Source organism: Plodia interpunctella, chromosome 19 (assembly GCF_027563975.2).
Source record: "Plodia interpunctella isolate USDA-ARS_2022_Savannah chromosome 19, ilPloInte3.2, whole genome shotgun sequence".
In the NCBI taxonomy this organism is placed as follows: Eukaryota; Metazoa; Arthropoda; class Insecta; order Lepidoptera; family Pyralidae; genus Plodia; species Plodia interpunctella.
The window spans coordinates 7,672,340-7,687,633 of NC_071312.1; the positions used below are offsets into that span (position 1 = coordinate 7,672,340).

At 34.2% G+C, this 15,294-nt stretch overlaps 1 protein-coding gene across 2 annotated transcripts in view; it reads left to right on the forward strand.

Annotated features, from left to right (window-relative positions):
- Positions 1 to 14,932, forward strand: part of mtg (mind the gap) — a 61,913-nt gene extending 46,981 nt beyond the window's left edge. Inside the window, exons 2-8 of one of the 2 annotated variants that reach the window (XM_053759605.1) lie at positions 3,449 to 3,571; positions 9,571 to 9,710; positions 11,371 to 11,716; positions 12,023 to 12,374; positions 12,937 to 13,111; positions 13,443 to 13,671; positions 13,835 to 14,932. In XM_053759605.1, the coding sequence (XP_053615580.1) occupies positions 3,449 to 3,571; positions 9,571 to 9,710; positions 11,371 to 11,716; positions 12,023 to 12,374; positions 12,937 to 13,111; positions 13,443 to 13,671; positions 13,835 to 14,730 (2,261 nt within the window). In that variant the 3' untranslated portion in view covers positions 14,731 to 14,932. Of the gene's footprint in view, positions 1 to 3,448; positions 3,572 to 9,570; positions 9,711 to 11,370; positions 12,375 to 12,936; positions 13,112 to 13,442; positions 13,672 to 13,834 lie in introns of both variants that reach the window. The other variant, XM_053759604.1, reaches the window with a different exon arrangement.
- Positions 14,933 to 15,294: the final 362 nt, after the last annotated feature.

Sequence of the window (15,294 nt, forward strand, 5' to 3'; positions counted from 1 at the left end):
ATGTAATTTAGGTAAATAAAGAGAACCTTCGCTAATAACTACTTTTGTCAACAAACTAAGTTGAAAAGAGAAATAAATTACTAATTATTTAAATTGATAGCATCGATCAAAACTGAACTTAATTAGTTCCAAAGCTATTGGAAACAAAAATAAGGTAAAATAGAGTACTTATGATATTGAATTAATAAGAAAGAAATGTGACCTTTTCACTATGTTATTAACACCTAACCTAAAACTATTTCCGAAATTTTCGATAAAGTTTAATTTAAGAAATTACTTAATTATGCAAATTAATTACATTAATCATACGCGAAATAAGAAGTAATTTAAACTGAATATTGTTTTTGTATAATTTATGGAGAAAAAGAAATCATAAACAAAAAAATTCTGAGGAGAAATAAACAGGTACATTTAAAAAAATTAAATCTTATGTAAACCGTAATTATATTAATATACACCTAACCTAAAAGTTTTTCCGACAGTGAATAAAATGTTAGCTTTTAAAAACATCAAAATTTTAATAATCTAATTTTGCACATTAAATACATTAGTCATACACAACTAAATATTGTTTTATTATTCCGCAAGTTACGTTCGTCGCAGCGCAAATAATAATTTTAATATTTTCCAAACGTGCGACAACGACGTCTGCCCTCACGTGTCTGCACGTTCGTGTAAGCGTAGTTAGTGATGAGACCTCCCCACCCGCCTCGCTGCAGCGTACGTACAGTCGCGGGCGGGCGTGGCTTGCCCGCGCGCGCCGTGCACCTGCCGTGCCGCCGCTGCTGCGCTTTCTAAAACTTATTTCCTATTTTTAACCAATTTTGCTACTATGTGTATCATAATTTCTTTGTGTATTTTTCGTTAATGATAAACTGATGTACGTGGTTCATTGTTATGGACTTATGGTAAAAATTACTGTTAAATATTTTTCCTACGCAAATTGTGCCACCCCCGTTAATAGGTGTTGATTTTCATAAAAACGCTTAGATATGTATCTCATAATTTGTATTGCAGAGCATTATTTTAGTGTCACGCAAAATATTTAAATAGAATTAAATTTCCCATACAAACTTAGCCACCCCCTTTAACTCCCAATGGGGGTGAATTTCGAAAAACCCTGAAATACGTGTTTCATCATTTGTACTAAAAAGCATTAATTCAAAGTTTCATGCAAAAATGTGCAATATAAATATAGTTTTCTCATACAAACTTTGCCTCCCCTTTTAACCCTTTTAGGGGTTGAATTTCCAAAAAATAATATGCCTATGTCCTTCTCATGAATGCAAACTATCTACATACCAAATTTCAGCAAAATCGGTTGGATGGTTTAGGCGTGAAAAGGTAACAGACAGACAGACAGACAGACAGAAAGACAGAGTTACTTTCGCATTTATAATATTAGTGTGGATACGTAAATTACAATTGAATATAATTAGTTCTTTTCTGAGACGATGCAAACAACTTCTAAGTTAGTGGTTTATTAAATTTTCAGTTTAGTTTTTACTAGACACCGGTTCGTCCCGACTTCGCTCGTGTAAAACCATAATAAATTATACAACTAAACTTTCTTAAAAACACATTATCTATTTAAAAAAAAAACATCAAAATTCGTTGCGTAGTTTTGAAGCAATGCATCCACAGGGATAGACAGACAGCGGGAAGCGACTTTGTAGTGAGTTAGTGATGTCATTACTCCTGGCTTGTTACATCATCCTGTCATTATTTACGAATCTGTGCATAAAATCTACCTTTGTGTGGGAGCATTACCTTCGAAGGACGAGGAGAAATCTAGGCTAGCCGGTATCACTTCCCAACGCCTTGGAATTAGACGGAAATTTGCAATATATAATTAGATTATATTATCGGGTTTTTGAAGGAAATTGCTATTGTGATGTGGCGATAATAGAGATACAAGTTAATTAGCATTCTATCGGTGGAATATCGATCAATCAAATGCTATAGAATTAATCTTTTGTAGACGATATATTTAAAATTAATTCATAAAAAGGGTTTAATATCACTAACATCATTATTGATAAAAAATATTCTTCGACTACCTAGAATTGACTTTTTATATGAAGACTAGCGGTACGTCCCAGCTTTGCTCGGGTGATATAAAATACAACCTATTCTCAGACCTACTGAATACAAAAATAAAATGTCATCAAAATCGGTTAAGTCGTTTCGGAGTAGTATGGGTGACACTGTGATTCGACATTGTTTTATATATAAAGAAGATGTTATGATAGTATCATCCTTGACCATAATAAGTGTTTATTGTTTCGTATAATATATAGTTGTTTATTAATTAAGTTGTTTATTAATTCGACTTGCGGCATGTTTGTATGTATGATGTTTGTAACGCGCTAACTTTAGAACCCTTGGTCTGATTTTGATGAAATTTAAAAGTATAGTAGAATATGCCAATGGGATTTTTAAGTTCGTGGGGCATCAAAGTCGGTTAAGTCGTTTTTGGAATATTCATGATTTTGTAAAAACTCATCAAAAATTTATTGTGTTCGCGAGCTCTAAGTTCGCGGCGAACAACTAGTTACCTAACTTATTTTACTTATTTTCATATACGCTTAATTCTTATTGCTATATTTTTGATTCATATATGTAGGATTCTTCAAGAAAACAGCCGATAAGCACAATTAATTTTATTATTTTTTCCAAAAAAACAAAACTAATCTTACATCCTGTCTTACTTTCAACCGTCATCCCTCCAGCTATCCCCCCTCCTCACCCTCACTCTTTCAATGCGTTCCATTGTAACTAATTTAAGTAGGTATGCGTCTCATTCAGTTTACTGATATATATATATATATATATATATATATATATATATATATATATATATATATATATATATATATATATATATTTTATACAAAATAAATCCTACAACTCGGCCATTCTGACCCTAGACTAACCATAACAGAACTACTTTACAAGCAAAATAATAATGTTGAATTTAAGTTTAAATTTTCAAAATAAAAATCTAAAATAGAACTAAGAATTAAATACCAAGTTACACATCTTTCACATTTTATTATGTAAAAATAAAATAAAAGTACGGTATAAACTCATGGCCACAGCTTCATACAGTCTGCCCCCCTGTCGAAGTCTTTTGGGGTCCTTCAGAATTAATATTCACTTTTTCCACACGATATCTTCCTTTTCAAACTTTTCTTGTGACTCGATATGGTCCCAAACATTTTGTTTTCAACTTCATCACGTTTCCAAACTGAGTTCTTTGTATGGAAACTATATCTCCTTCATTATAATCATGCAGAGAAGGAAAGAATTCCTTCTCTTGTAAATTTTTTATACTTGCCTTTTATCTAATTTATAGAAATCTTACTTATATGCACTTCAGAATCAACTAATCAACTCTTTCGATAGTTTCATTTTTTTTTGTTATATATTTTTCATTTTTTTACAGACGTCGTGCAATCAACGTGTGTTCTGGAATCGGATTTCGGTTTCAAAATCAACTGCGCTTTCAAAAAGTCCGGCCTGTTTCGCGTGAGGAACTTAGGAGGGCTTAAAGCTCACGCCAGTATTGGTATGTTACGAATCTGTTAACGTCTAATTAAAAAAAAACACAAAAATTTTTACTACTATATATACAGGATTACTGGTATCTAGCGCATAACCTTCCAAAGGCGCATAAAGTACATAGAGGCTTAACTTTTGTTCTACGACTTTTGTCTAAACGTAATACAAACATTTTCCTTTTTTTAGTTTTAATGTTGTTTCTATAAAACGTTAACTCTATGTTCGATTCCGCTACAGAAAAGAATGTCAAGCAACAGCTTGACTATTACATAGAGTTAAGATGTATAGAATCGCTAATTTGATTATATTTTTTTTGTATGAAAAAAAAAACATCAAATCACGAAAAGAGGTTTTGCGTTCGATACTTGTAACCCCGTATATAAGACGTTGAACGCAAGCTGTTTTCAATTGGTCTTTGTAGAAGTTTTTGGGTGAGGGCTATATGTCCAGCAGTGGACTTCTTGTGGCTGAGTTGATGATGATTTATCACAGCTAAGAATGCCGAAAAGCATGCGAAGTGGAAAAGAAAAGGAAGGAAGCAGACCCTGGGCTCCGACGCTCTATAGCTTAGGAAGAAACCGGACAGAATAATATTTATTACGATCCTATATTGTCTACTTTAAAGGCCAGTACAGACCGAGTAATGGGTAGCGGTGCGTTTATTGTATGGAATTGTAATGGCGACTTGCGATCTTTTAAATTGCGTTGGTTGTACAATATGGTATATCTAAGAATTTAAATCTCGTTATTTTTTTATTATTATACTTAGCAATAAATAACCTATTGGATGACTTGGTTTAACTAATTTATTTTAAGAATAAATCTGTTACGTTCATTGCTCTCTCTTTGGAGTGCATCGGCTCAAACAATATTACGATCGTAAATTGTTTATTCACACGTCTCGAAAGCTTTTCATTCGTAGAACCATAGACAAAATAAATGTATTTTCCTTATTTCATTTTGATTTGCTAACACTAGGACAATGTTGTTATGTTAACCTTTAGAGATCCCATTAAAAACCCAGTTTATTTATTTTCAAGCTTTTGTTTAGTTTCACGCATAAACTGTGTTTGTTTGTTTGTTTGTAATCAAATCTTGCAAGTTAAATTTCACCTACTTACTTCCATTTGTTAAGGTAAAGGCACCCAATTACGAGGGGTTCCAAAACTGGCACCATATTCCGATGTATTTAGAAAAGCAGTGTTTTTAAGTAATTTACAAGTTATTTTTGTCGGCAAAATATGTTATATGGTAAATAATTTATTTTATCATGTTTATATGAGCAAAGGATTGTTTTAGTGTGTGTACAATTCAAAATAAACGATCTGTTAGACGCTAGCAGCTAACTCGGAAGCTCGCTCCTACATTTCGGACCTAATTCACGTGAGTTATACGATTTTTTAAATAGTGTTTTTTACGTGAGTTTTATACTAATGAGTATTTGTTTAATATGAAACATGTAAAGGGTTATGTTTTTTATCGAATACCCTTAACATTGGAGTATTTTCTTCTGAAGTTGAGGAGAAAATAATATTTTAAAATATCGCGGCATTAGGTTCCAAATATTTGAATTGGTTCCTAAATGCCGATGTATACCACGGAAATGCAATTTCATACAGGTTAATTTTTTTACAAAAACTTAATGAATTATTATGATTAGGAATTTAGTGTTTTAGTACTGATCACTTGAATAACCAATACACGTAAAAATGTAATTCCGAGGTATATTTTAGAGTCGCATTTATTAGTTATATTAGGTCAAACAATATCCATTCATGTACTTTATTGATTTATTGTATGGAAAAATAAAGTCGAAAAAATTTAGTTATTGATATGTTCTGATTAAACCTGGCTATGTTTTCTATATGTTTCGAAAGATATAGCAATTTAGGTTTAATTTACTTACAGTATATTGACAAATATGTTATTTTTTATCACTCGGAATAAAAAACATGTTTGAGAGTTAGAAAACGCAATTCCGATGCATTTAAGACGGAAAAAGGTTATATGAATACCTAATTCTGTGGTATTGATACAGCAAAATACAGGGTGTTCATTTTCTCATGCAGTTTGTAAAGCACTTATTATATAGTTTCAGTTATTAAGTATAATAGCTTTGAAACATTTAAAATACCTAAGTTTGATTATTCGATATACTCAGACTTACTTACGCACAATTACAATCACTTACAATTTACTGTTTTGTTCTAGAATAATGAACCCAAGAAAAAAATACACAAAAGAAGACGTTCAATATGCTATCATGGCAATTAATAATGGCAGTAGCGTTTATAAAGTTTCTCGACAATATAATATTCCAGAAACTACATTGAGAGATAAACGTGATAAAACATATTGCGGTGACGTTGCCGGCAGAAAAACGATACTCTCCAAATCTGAAGAAATAAATATTGTTTACTGGTCTTTAGGGGATTATATGATTAGCCATTTTTGATTATGTTCCTATTACCAATTTCTAAATCATAGCAACTGTTATGTTACCTACATTTTTGCTTGCTTTTGATTGCTGTTGTTTTGATCTCATAATTTATAAGAAATAGTTTAATTTTTAGGTCATAATATTTTTGATTGTACTTATACGAAATTATAAGTATCCCGTCCAAAATATAGTTTAAATAATTATGTTTTGCGTTGTTTTCAGTATAATCTGTTTTTAGTTTTAGATTTTTAATTTTCATATTGTTCATTACTAGAAAGTAAATGTATAACTAAATAAAACAAAAAATATACATTTGTAAATAAAGTACATACTGCGATGCCGTTTTAATAATCATGTAACAAAGAGAATAAGACTGATTTAAAATCCAAAGACAATAAATACACTTGATTTTTGAACATCATGTATCACCACCACCACCTCCATTCCCTTATATTTTGTACACTCGGATTTAGGATCAATATAAGTCGGAATTAAGATTTTTAAATCGGAATAAGGGTCCTCGGACTCATTTACGTTTTTATATAATTTTACATTTATACAATTTGTTTTTTGTCAAACTTTAAGTATATTTTAAAACTAAGATAAATGTCACTGCTGATAAAAGTGGCCAATTCTACAAAAAGGTACATTAAATACTTAAATTGCGACGATCATCTAACTTTGGACGAAAATACCTCGGAATTAGGTGCCTTTACCTTATATAGAGTTGAAATTTTTCACGACGCTACATTATAATTATATAAGTATGACCTGACGGTGCACCCAGGATCAGCTCACAATGAGAGAACTCCTCAATGGTTAATAGCACCGGCATGATTTTTTCACACGCGTCGAATCCAATAAGTTCGTTTTGACGACAACCAATTCTTGTGGCAATAATTGCATTTGTGCTAAAAGTAATTTAATTTTATATATATCATTATGTTAAATTTGGCCACAATGCCCTTTATATTCAAGATAATTTCACCTTTTAAAGAAATAATGACAGCTAATAATTTATAACCGATAATTGAGATAAGAACGCTTTTATTAGACATACAATTTTAACATACATTATCATGACAATCAATGTCTTACGAACATAATACACGTACATCCCATTCAATGAAAGGTCGCTATGGTTGGTTAGCGTAAGTCATCAATCATTTTATGTGAAAGTGATTTTGATCAGAGGATTTTTTATTTTTAGATGTGTGTTAATACTTTCGATATAGACAGGTGTCTACAGCAGTCGTGGTTTGATATGCGAATTGCGTCCATTATGTAGGTGATGAAATTGCATTGTAATTATTAGAAAAGACACGAATGATCATCCGGGTCAAATGATACTAAGGTGAACCGAACAAAGGATCATCTCTATTCATTTCACCTCAGCGGTATGAGTCTTAATTTTACTTCGGATTCATCAAAATCAAATCATTTATTCAGAAATTAGGCCTTCACAGGCACTTTTTCACGTCATATTCTAAATTAAATGGTATTTACCAAAGCTACAAACTACTAGCATTTCGGAACGACTGCTGAGAAGGAATGCAGAAAGAAACTCATTCAAACAGTGTTGGTCCCTATCATGCCATGCTATCATACCGTTTCACCTTGGACTTATATCATTTCAACTTATATATAAGGTGAAAATGAGAACACTAAAGAAAAATATTGTTCACTCAGGTTCATAAACTGGAATAAGATTTTCTTTGGTTACCTATTATAAACATGAGGGTATTCCTTATCATATTTTTTAAAAAATTAGGACAAATCACACAGATTGAGCTAGCCACAAATTAATTTCGAGACTTGTGTTATGGGATACTAACTCAACGATATTATATTTTATAACAAATACATATTATATAGATAAACATCCAAGACCCGGGCCAATCAGAAAAAGATCATTTTCCATCATGACCCGACCGGGGATTGAACCCGGGACCTCTCGGTTCAGTGGCAAGAACCTTACCACTGCGTCACCGAGGTCGTCAAATGTAATGTATCAAATATGTAATGTATCATTAATTAGAAATCTTTTTTCGAATACATTACAATTAAACATCGTTGAAATAGTAAATTCTTGGTCTAAACCCATACATAAATACCTACTTACTGTGACCATATTGAATTAGATTTACGTTTGTTTGTAATTACTTTAGTTTACTAAAATAACTTCATACATATTCAAAATTCAAATCATTTATTCAGAAATTAGAACTTCACAGGCGCTTTTTCTCGTCAATTTTTATATTTATAATTATATCTCACAAGCTACAAACTAGTGGCATTTCGGAACGACCACTGCTGAGAAGAAATGCCGAAAGAAACTCATTTGAACAGTGTTGGTCCCTATCATGCCAGATCGGCTTACCATTATTGTTTCTTACAATGTTTTTTTTTCTAATAATATATAAAAGTACATAATGTACGTAGTCAAAAGGTATATCAAAACAGGTTATGATTGTGATCCGAGTGCTGATTAAAATATATAGAACTCCTGTCATTAAAATACAACAGATCTAGGTTATATGACTAGACTATAATAATAGTAATCATGAATGACATAATTCATTATCATTAGAATCTAGGTTTTATAAGACTAGCTGCATCTCACGCTGTTACCCGCGTAATTATTTAAAAAAAAAACCTTTATATGCACAGTAGCGCCACTCCTTTGTAACGTGCCATTGATTATCGGATATTTTAACCAAATCCTTTCCCATGTGTTAACCCAACAGATCAGCTATCTCAATAACAAAAAGAAGTGACAAACATACTGTCAACCTTTCGCCTTTACAATATTAGTGGAACTACTTCTACAGGGCCACTCACAGGCAACTGGTGAATTGTCTAGAATATCTAGAATTAATTGACTAAAGCCGTGAACCTGTTGTGGGGCGTGACTTTAAACTATATATAATGTTTATAATGGATAGCACGAATGATCTAACGCTTATTAGGTGGCAGTTTGGTTAGAATAGTTAATACTAATGTAGGTATTTTTTATCAAATGATCAATATATCGCCCACATTATCACAATATACAATATGCAAAATCGGCCGAATTTACAATATCTGGGCTCCGCATCGGCACAGCCTCGAAAGCGACAGAACACGCGTAGAAGAGAGGTAGAGTGTAAATAATATAATTACTCAGGTATATACAGGGTTACTAGTATCAAACGCAAAACCTCCTAAAGACAAGCAACAAGCAACTTTTAATCTATGAATTTTGGTGATTTGTATTTTTTTATCGTATAAAAAAAATACAATCTAATTTGCGATTTTAAACATCTTAACTCTATGTAAAAGCCAAACAACACGAGACAGCACAGTAGCGTTATGTAGCGGAATGGAACACAGAGTTAATGTTTTATAGAAACGACATTAAAACTAAAAAAAAGGAGGTCTCTATGTACCTTATGCGCCTAGTGTCGATGTAACTTTAACAATCTTGTATAAAACAACCATGCAATTAATCCTGTGTCTACATTCCAGTTATGTAAATTATGTGTTACAGAAGCAATAAATAATATATTTATCTATCTATCTTCCAGGCTTTAGCCTTGGAGACGAGCTGGGCTTCGAGCAGTCTCTCACGAACCTGGACCCGAGCAGACGTCGGTCGGTCAACCTCAGGAATGGAGCACCCAACATCGTCGGAGACGCTACCCCGCGCCCCGCCGGGAAACAAGAGGTGAGGAAATTATGATCATATTTTATATACATATATAGCTGAACCCATAGATAAAAGAATAATGACTAATAAGAACGGGTGCTGCCGGGGGGAACTGGTAAGCTCGATATTTTATTAAAAGTTTTTGTTTGGTTAATTATACACACACATATTACTGATAAAAAATTATACATAAATTTATATTTAAAAAATGGTAAGCCCTTCTGGCATAATTGGGACTAACACTATTCGAATGAGTTTCTTTCAGCATTTCTTCTCAGCAGTGGTCGTTCCGAATAGTAGTTTGTAGCTTTGGTATATATAATTTAATTCAGAATATGACGTGAAAAGTGCCTGTGAAGGCTTAATTTCTGAATAGATGATTTGATTTTGATTTTGATTGCTGAACCCGATGCTACAGCTGCGTAATTATTTCAAAAAAATACTTATTTTTTATGTACAGTAGCGCCATCTACTTTATAAAACGCCTTTGACCATCAGACTTTTTGACCAAATCCTACAGGAATTTACGGTACTTTCGGGACGCTGCCTCAATACCAAATTGATTTCATTAAATTCGCCGAGCCGTTTGAGCGTGGAGAAGTAACAAACATACAAACTTTTGCATTTATTATATTAGTGGGATGTTATTTTAAATGTCGCGTAAAATACACTCCCATGCACTGTGAGATTGTGGAATGAGCCATGGTTTTCCCCATAGACAACATTGAAAAAGGATGTGACGCGCGTTGACATCCTTAGTGTCACAGGATAGGTGCGGTGATCACTTTCCACCAGGTGGGCCGCATGACTGTTTGCTTAGTCAGTAGTATAAAAAAATACTACTTAACAGGCAAACAGACCTGCGGTCCATCTGATGGAAAGTGGTCACCATAGCTCTCTTGTAACACTAGAGATGTAAGTGGAAGTGATCATCACGGCCTATGGACGCCTATCAAGGATATTGCCGACCCTGAATGAAATTTTACCATAATCAATATACAATGTATAAACAATTTCTGTTTGGTGTTCTTGCATTATCAAGAATATTAGCTAAAAAAATTTCTTTTAAGTCATGTTGTAACAGCAAATTGTATTTCATCACAGCTATTATACGCACAACCGTGAAAATCTTGAATGTATTTGTAGATATTTATAAGTGTTTGCTGTGAGAGTTGATTTTAAAACCTGTTTCGAACCAACCAGGATCAATTTAATGGTTATTATCGACATACCGTTAGTGAAAATGTACCGTATTATAGGATGTTATGCAGTTAATGCAATTAAAAGGTATATTTGTTATGCAGCTTACAGCACTTTGACTCGAAAGACAGTAAATGGACTTAGAGAGGTCAATGTTACCGCTACATCGTAAACATACTTGAGCATCGACTAACTGTGTGCGTAGTCCGACTTTGCTATTTAGATCTCACCATCGAGTCGATTTGCAGTGAGACGCAGCTAACCAATCACAGTGCGCCATTATGACGCAACGACAACCATACCGCAATATGATTGGTTCGCTGCGTCTCACGTCTAATCGATTCGATAGTGACAAGTGACATGCAAACTCGCATTTCATTTCAGAGCTTTATTATTATCAGTTGAAATGAATACCAAGCGACTAAAACATCTACAAACTTACTTAACTTATGAGGTATTTCTTTTTAAAAATTTACAGAAACGCGGCAAGCAAAATAGGATAATGATGAGGCCCATGGCCCCGGCCAGTCGTCCAAACCAAGCAGCCATGGACAAACTATCCACCCTACACCGCAGGATACCCAGTACCATGCAGCCCATTGTCGTACCCTCAGCAGAACCACCAAAGACAATATCTAGAATAAGCACCGGCAGCGGACAAGGCATAACACTCGCCAAGCCTGTGCCCATGGGAGTCCCGCCTTTCAAGCCACTACCACCCAAAGAAGACACCCTAAAAGTTGTTCCAATCGCCGCAGCCGCCAATAAAGTCTACACTCCATTGCAGATCCCTCAGTCAAAAGGACCAGGACTCGCATACCAAAGTGAGAATTACCCACAAAGCCCAACATCACACAGTCAAGTATCAAAAATGGTTTCGCAAATGACCGCGGTACAGTTCTCGCCACAGCTACTCAGAATAACACCAGCGCCAATCATCATTAACACGCCAAAACTTTACTCCGTACCCATGCCCACTACTGTCAATCCATTCGTTCCAATGCCTGTCGCGCCTCCACCCACACAAGCCATATCAATAATACCTGCACCAGTATTGAAACAATCCATTCAAACACATCCATCAACCTATTCTCAACACTTTATCCAAAATCCTATTTCTAATTTTATAGACCCGGTCCCTAAGCAAGTCCACGACATCGCTAATGCTTACAATACGAAGAAGATTGATGACTACAACACGATCACTGGTTACGGCGATGATACGACTCTTAAGTTCAACAAAGAAGATATAAATTCGAAGATAGCGGAGATAGCGAGAGCTGGTAATATTTCAATGGAAGCGGTAGAAGCAGCAATTGCGTTGAGACAACAGCAGCTATTGAATAAGTACGCAAACTTCGAGGTGCCGTCATCGACGACGACAACGACAACGACAACTACGACAACAGAGAAGCCGGTTGTGTTCCAGGCTCAGCCTGAACCGGAAATTGTCGTATCTTCTATAGTTCAGAAACCAAAGAGGTAAATAATTACAAGTATTTTGTTTTATGGAATACAAATTTACGGCCAGTAATTTATTCGGCAATTATCATGAAAATATATCATGGAAAATAATAATAGTTACCACTATTATTACAGATTAAACTATATCTACTTCTAAATCAAATTATATCTACTTATGTGTATTTTTTGCGCAGAAACTTTGTTTAATTAAATCCGTACCACGTTCCAGATCATCGCGCAACACGTGCTACCATGTTAACGTTTATGTTAGGGCTTGGGATGTGCGAAGGGTTAATTAAATAATCTTTCTCTCTCTCATCTTAGTGTGCATTTGTTTACAATATAATAACTAATGAAGGGTCGTCTTAAAAAATAAACCTTTTAATTTTGTAGATTTTCTGGCATGAAAATATTTAGTAACGAATGGTGTGGCATTTATAGATTTACCATCGACCTGTAAAGTAGAAATGATTCGGATGTTATTTTATGATGACTGACATCCCAATTGCCGAATACTAAGTAAATTGTTGCAAAATATTTCATCAGTTCATAAGTACAATTTATTGTCACAATGTTCCAGGAACCCAACCATCGGCAAAGTGATGAACGCTCCTCGTGAGTACTACCCGGTGGGGTACGAGAAGAACTTCGACGACCAGTTCCAGTCCAAGGTGGACTTGCCCGAGACCATGTTCCACTGCGGTGATCAGAAGTACTTCCCTGGACTGTATGGGGACGAGAGCCTTGGATGTATGGTTAGTATTGGTTTAATACTTGATGCCTTAATTTTTACATTGCCGGAAACAGCATGGGTGTAGTAATATAACGGGTGTACTACCACACCTTTGCGTGTCCTCAGTCGTGTTCGATCTGTTTTTGTGAAGTTTTGTGAGTAAATACCGACTACAATAAGGACGATTCACCTGTGATTTTGCAATATTTTTTTCTGAAACGTAAGATTTACGATTTGTTTCATTCAAGTTTTAAATATTTCTGTGAAGCTACAAATTTATCAATGATCCATAAAATGCGATTCCCTACCTATTATAGGGCTTTACTAACAATTTTCTATTTATCAACTTTCAGGTGTTCCACGTCTGTGCCTTGACGGACGATGGCCTCGTGATGAAATCTTTCCTATGCCCAGAGTCGACGCTCTTCGACCAAACTATCCTCAAGTGCAACTGGTGGTTCTACGTCGACTGTAAGAATACTCGTCGTCTGTACGATACCAACATCCCTGTGTCTAAGAGCTACCAGCTCATGAAAGCCTTGACTTTCTTTTCATCGTACAAGAAGGAGATGCAAGATGATGGTAAGAATATATATTTTTTTGTCTAAAGTTTTCTTTGTAACATACAAAATATCACGTACCTAGTTTAAACCTAAAAATTAAATAAAACAGTCAGTAATTAATTAGTAAATATTTTAGGTAAGTATTTAAAAAGTAACTTTATTTTAATGTCTCGTATTTCCAGGTCGCCCAACAAATCCCGAGGAAGTAGAAGGCATAAAAGAGGCTATAACTATACTAGAAAATCAAGATGCCAGGCCGGTTCAAGGGAATGGATCTAATAATATCCAAATAGTCACTCCTCAACCTATTGTAGTTGATGAAAGAAGCAACGCTAAAATTGATCCCACAGGACCATCACCCGTTTACCGTGCTACAAGAAATTTCAACGTTTCGAACAACGCAAATGGTTTCAAAAGAAGTCCATCAAAAATGAATAAAGAAGAGCCAAATAGTTCAGAGTATAAATTTATTACAGTGAATGCTGGTATAAACTTTAATAAAAGTGATGATATTTCAAAGGAAAAGAAATCTTCTAGATATAGCTCAGCAGAAAATACTTCAAAATCTAGTTCAGCAGAGAATACTTCTAGATTCAGCTCTGTCGAAAGAAAATATAGAAGACGTATGACACTGAAAAATAGCACCACAACAACTATCAAACCTGTTGAATCTACAACATCTTCAGTAGATATCAAGCAGGAAAATCAACCCACAGAAAAGTTTACTATCACAGAAGTGATACAAGAAAAGTTGACTGATCAGCTCGAACCAAATCATAAATATGATTCATTTTTAGTAGAATCACAAAACTTACCACCAGTCAAGAGATTTTATAGATCAAGTGCTGAAAGTAGTAAAGAAGAAAAAGAAATGGCTATGATAAATAATGAAAAGGTGCAAATAGTAAGGCCTACATCTATGGCTAGACTTGTAGGAGAGTATCAAACTCCTACGGCTACAATAGCTAAGTTAGATGAGGCAGTGTTAGGTAAGCCAAAAAATAAGAAGTCTACAATCTCAATTGTAACCCCTGAAATTCACAAAGATCGGTATAATCCGACCGGGGATCAAACGTAGTAAACAATTTTCTTAGTCAATAACTAAACTTAAGTGTCATATAAAACTCTTGTTAATTTATTTATTTCTCTTTAGTACGCGAGCATAAGCCACTTGCAGACTTCGTACTTGCTCAATGTTTTTTAATGTAGTCTAGTGGAATCAGTCAAGTGATATTACGGTGTATGTTTAGATGTATAGAAATAAAATTATGTTTCCTAAACTGTTTTTCATTTGATTAATAAGCGTTTCTGATGGGATTAGAAAAGCAATATCAAAAATCGCCAAAGACCAAGAAAACTATACAAATGTTTCGTCTATTGTCGTATGTAAACAAATGAGAGAAAATATTTATAAATTACTACTTTCCGGCTCAATCCGGCTAATCTCATAAAAAGTCACGGATTGGGCCGGGAACGCGATGAATCTGGTTTCTTATAATGTATTTATATATCTGTCTACGGCTATTCGCTTAGCTTCCTGTGCTGCTGTAAAATATAAGAGATTCATTAAGTTCAGTAAGAACGTTTGTTTTCTCGAGTTTCATAATTACCAGTTTGATGATGATCACGATTAATTGCAAAA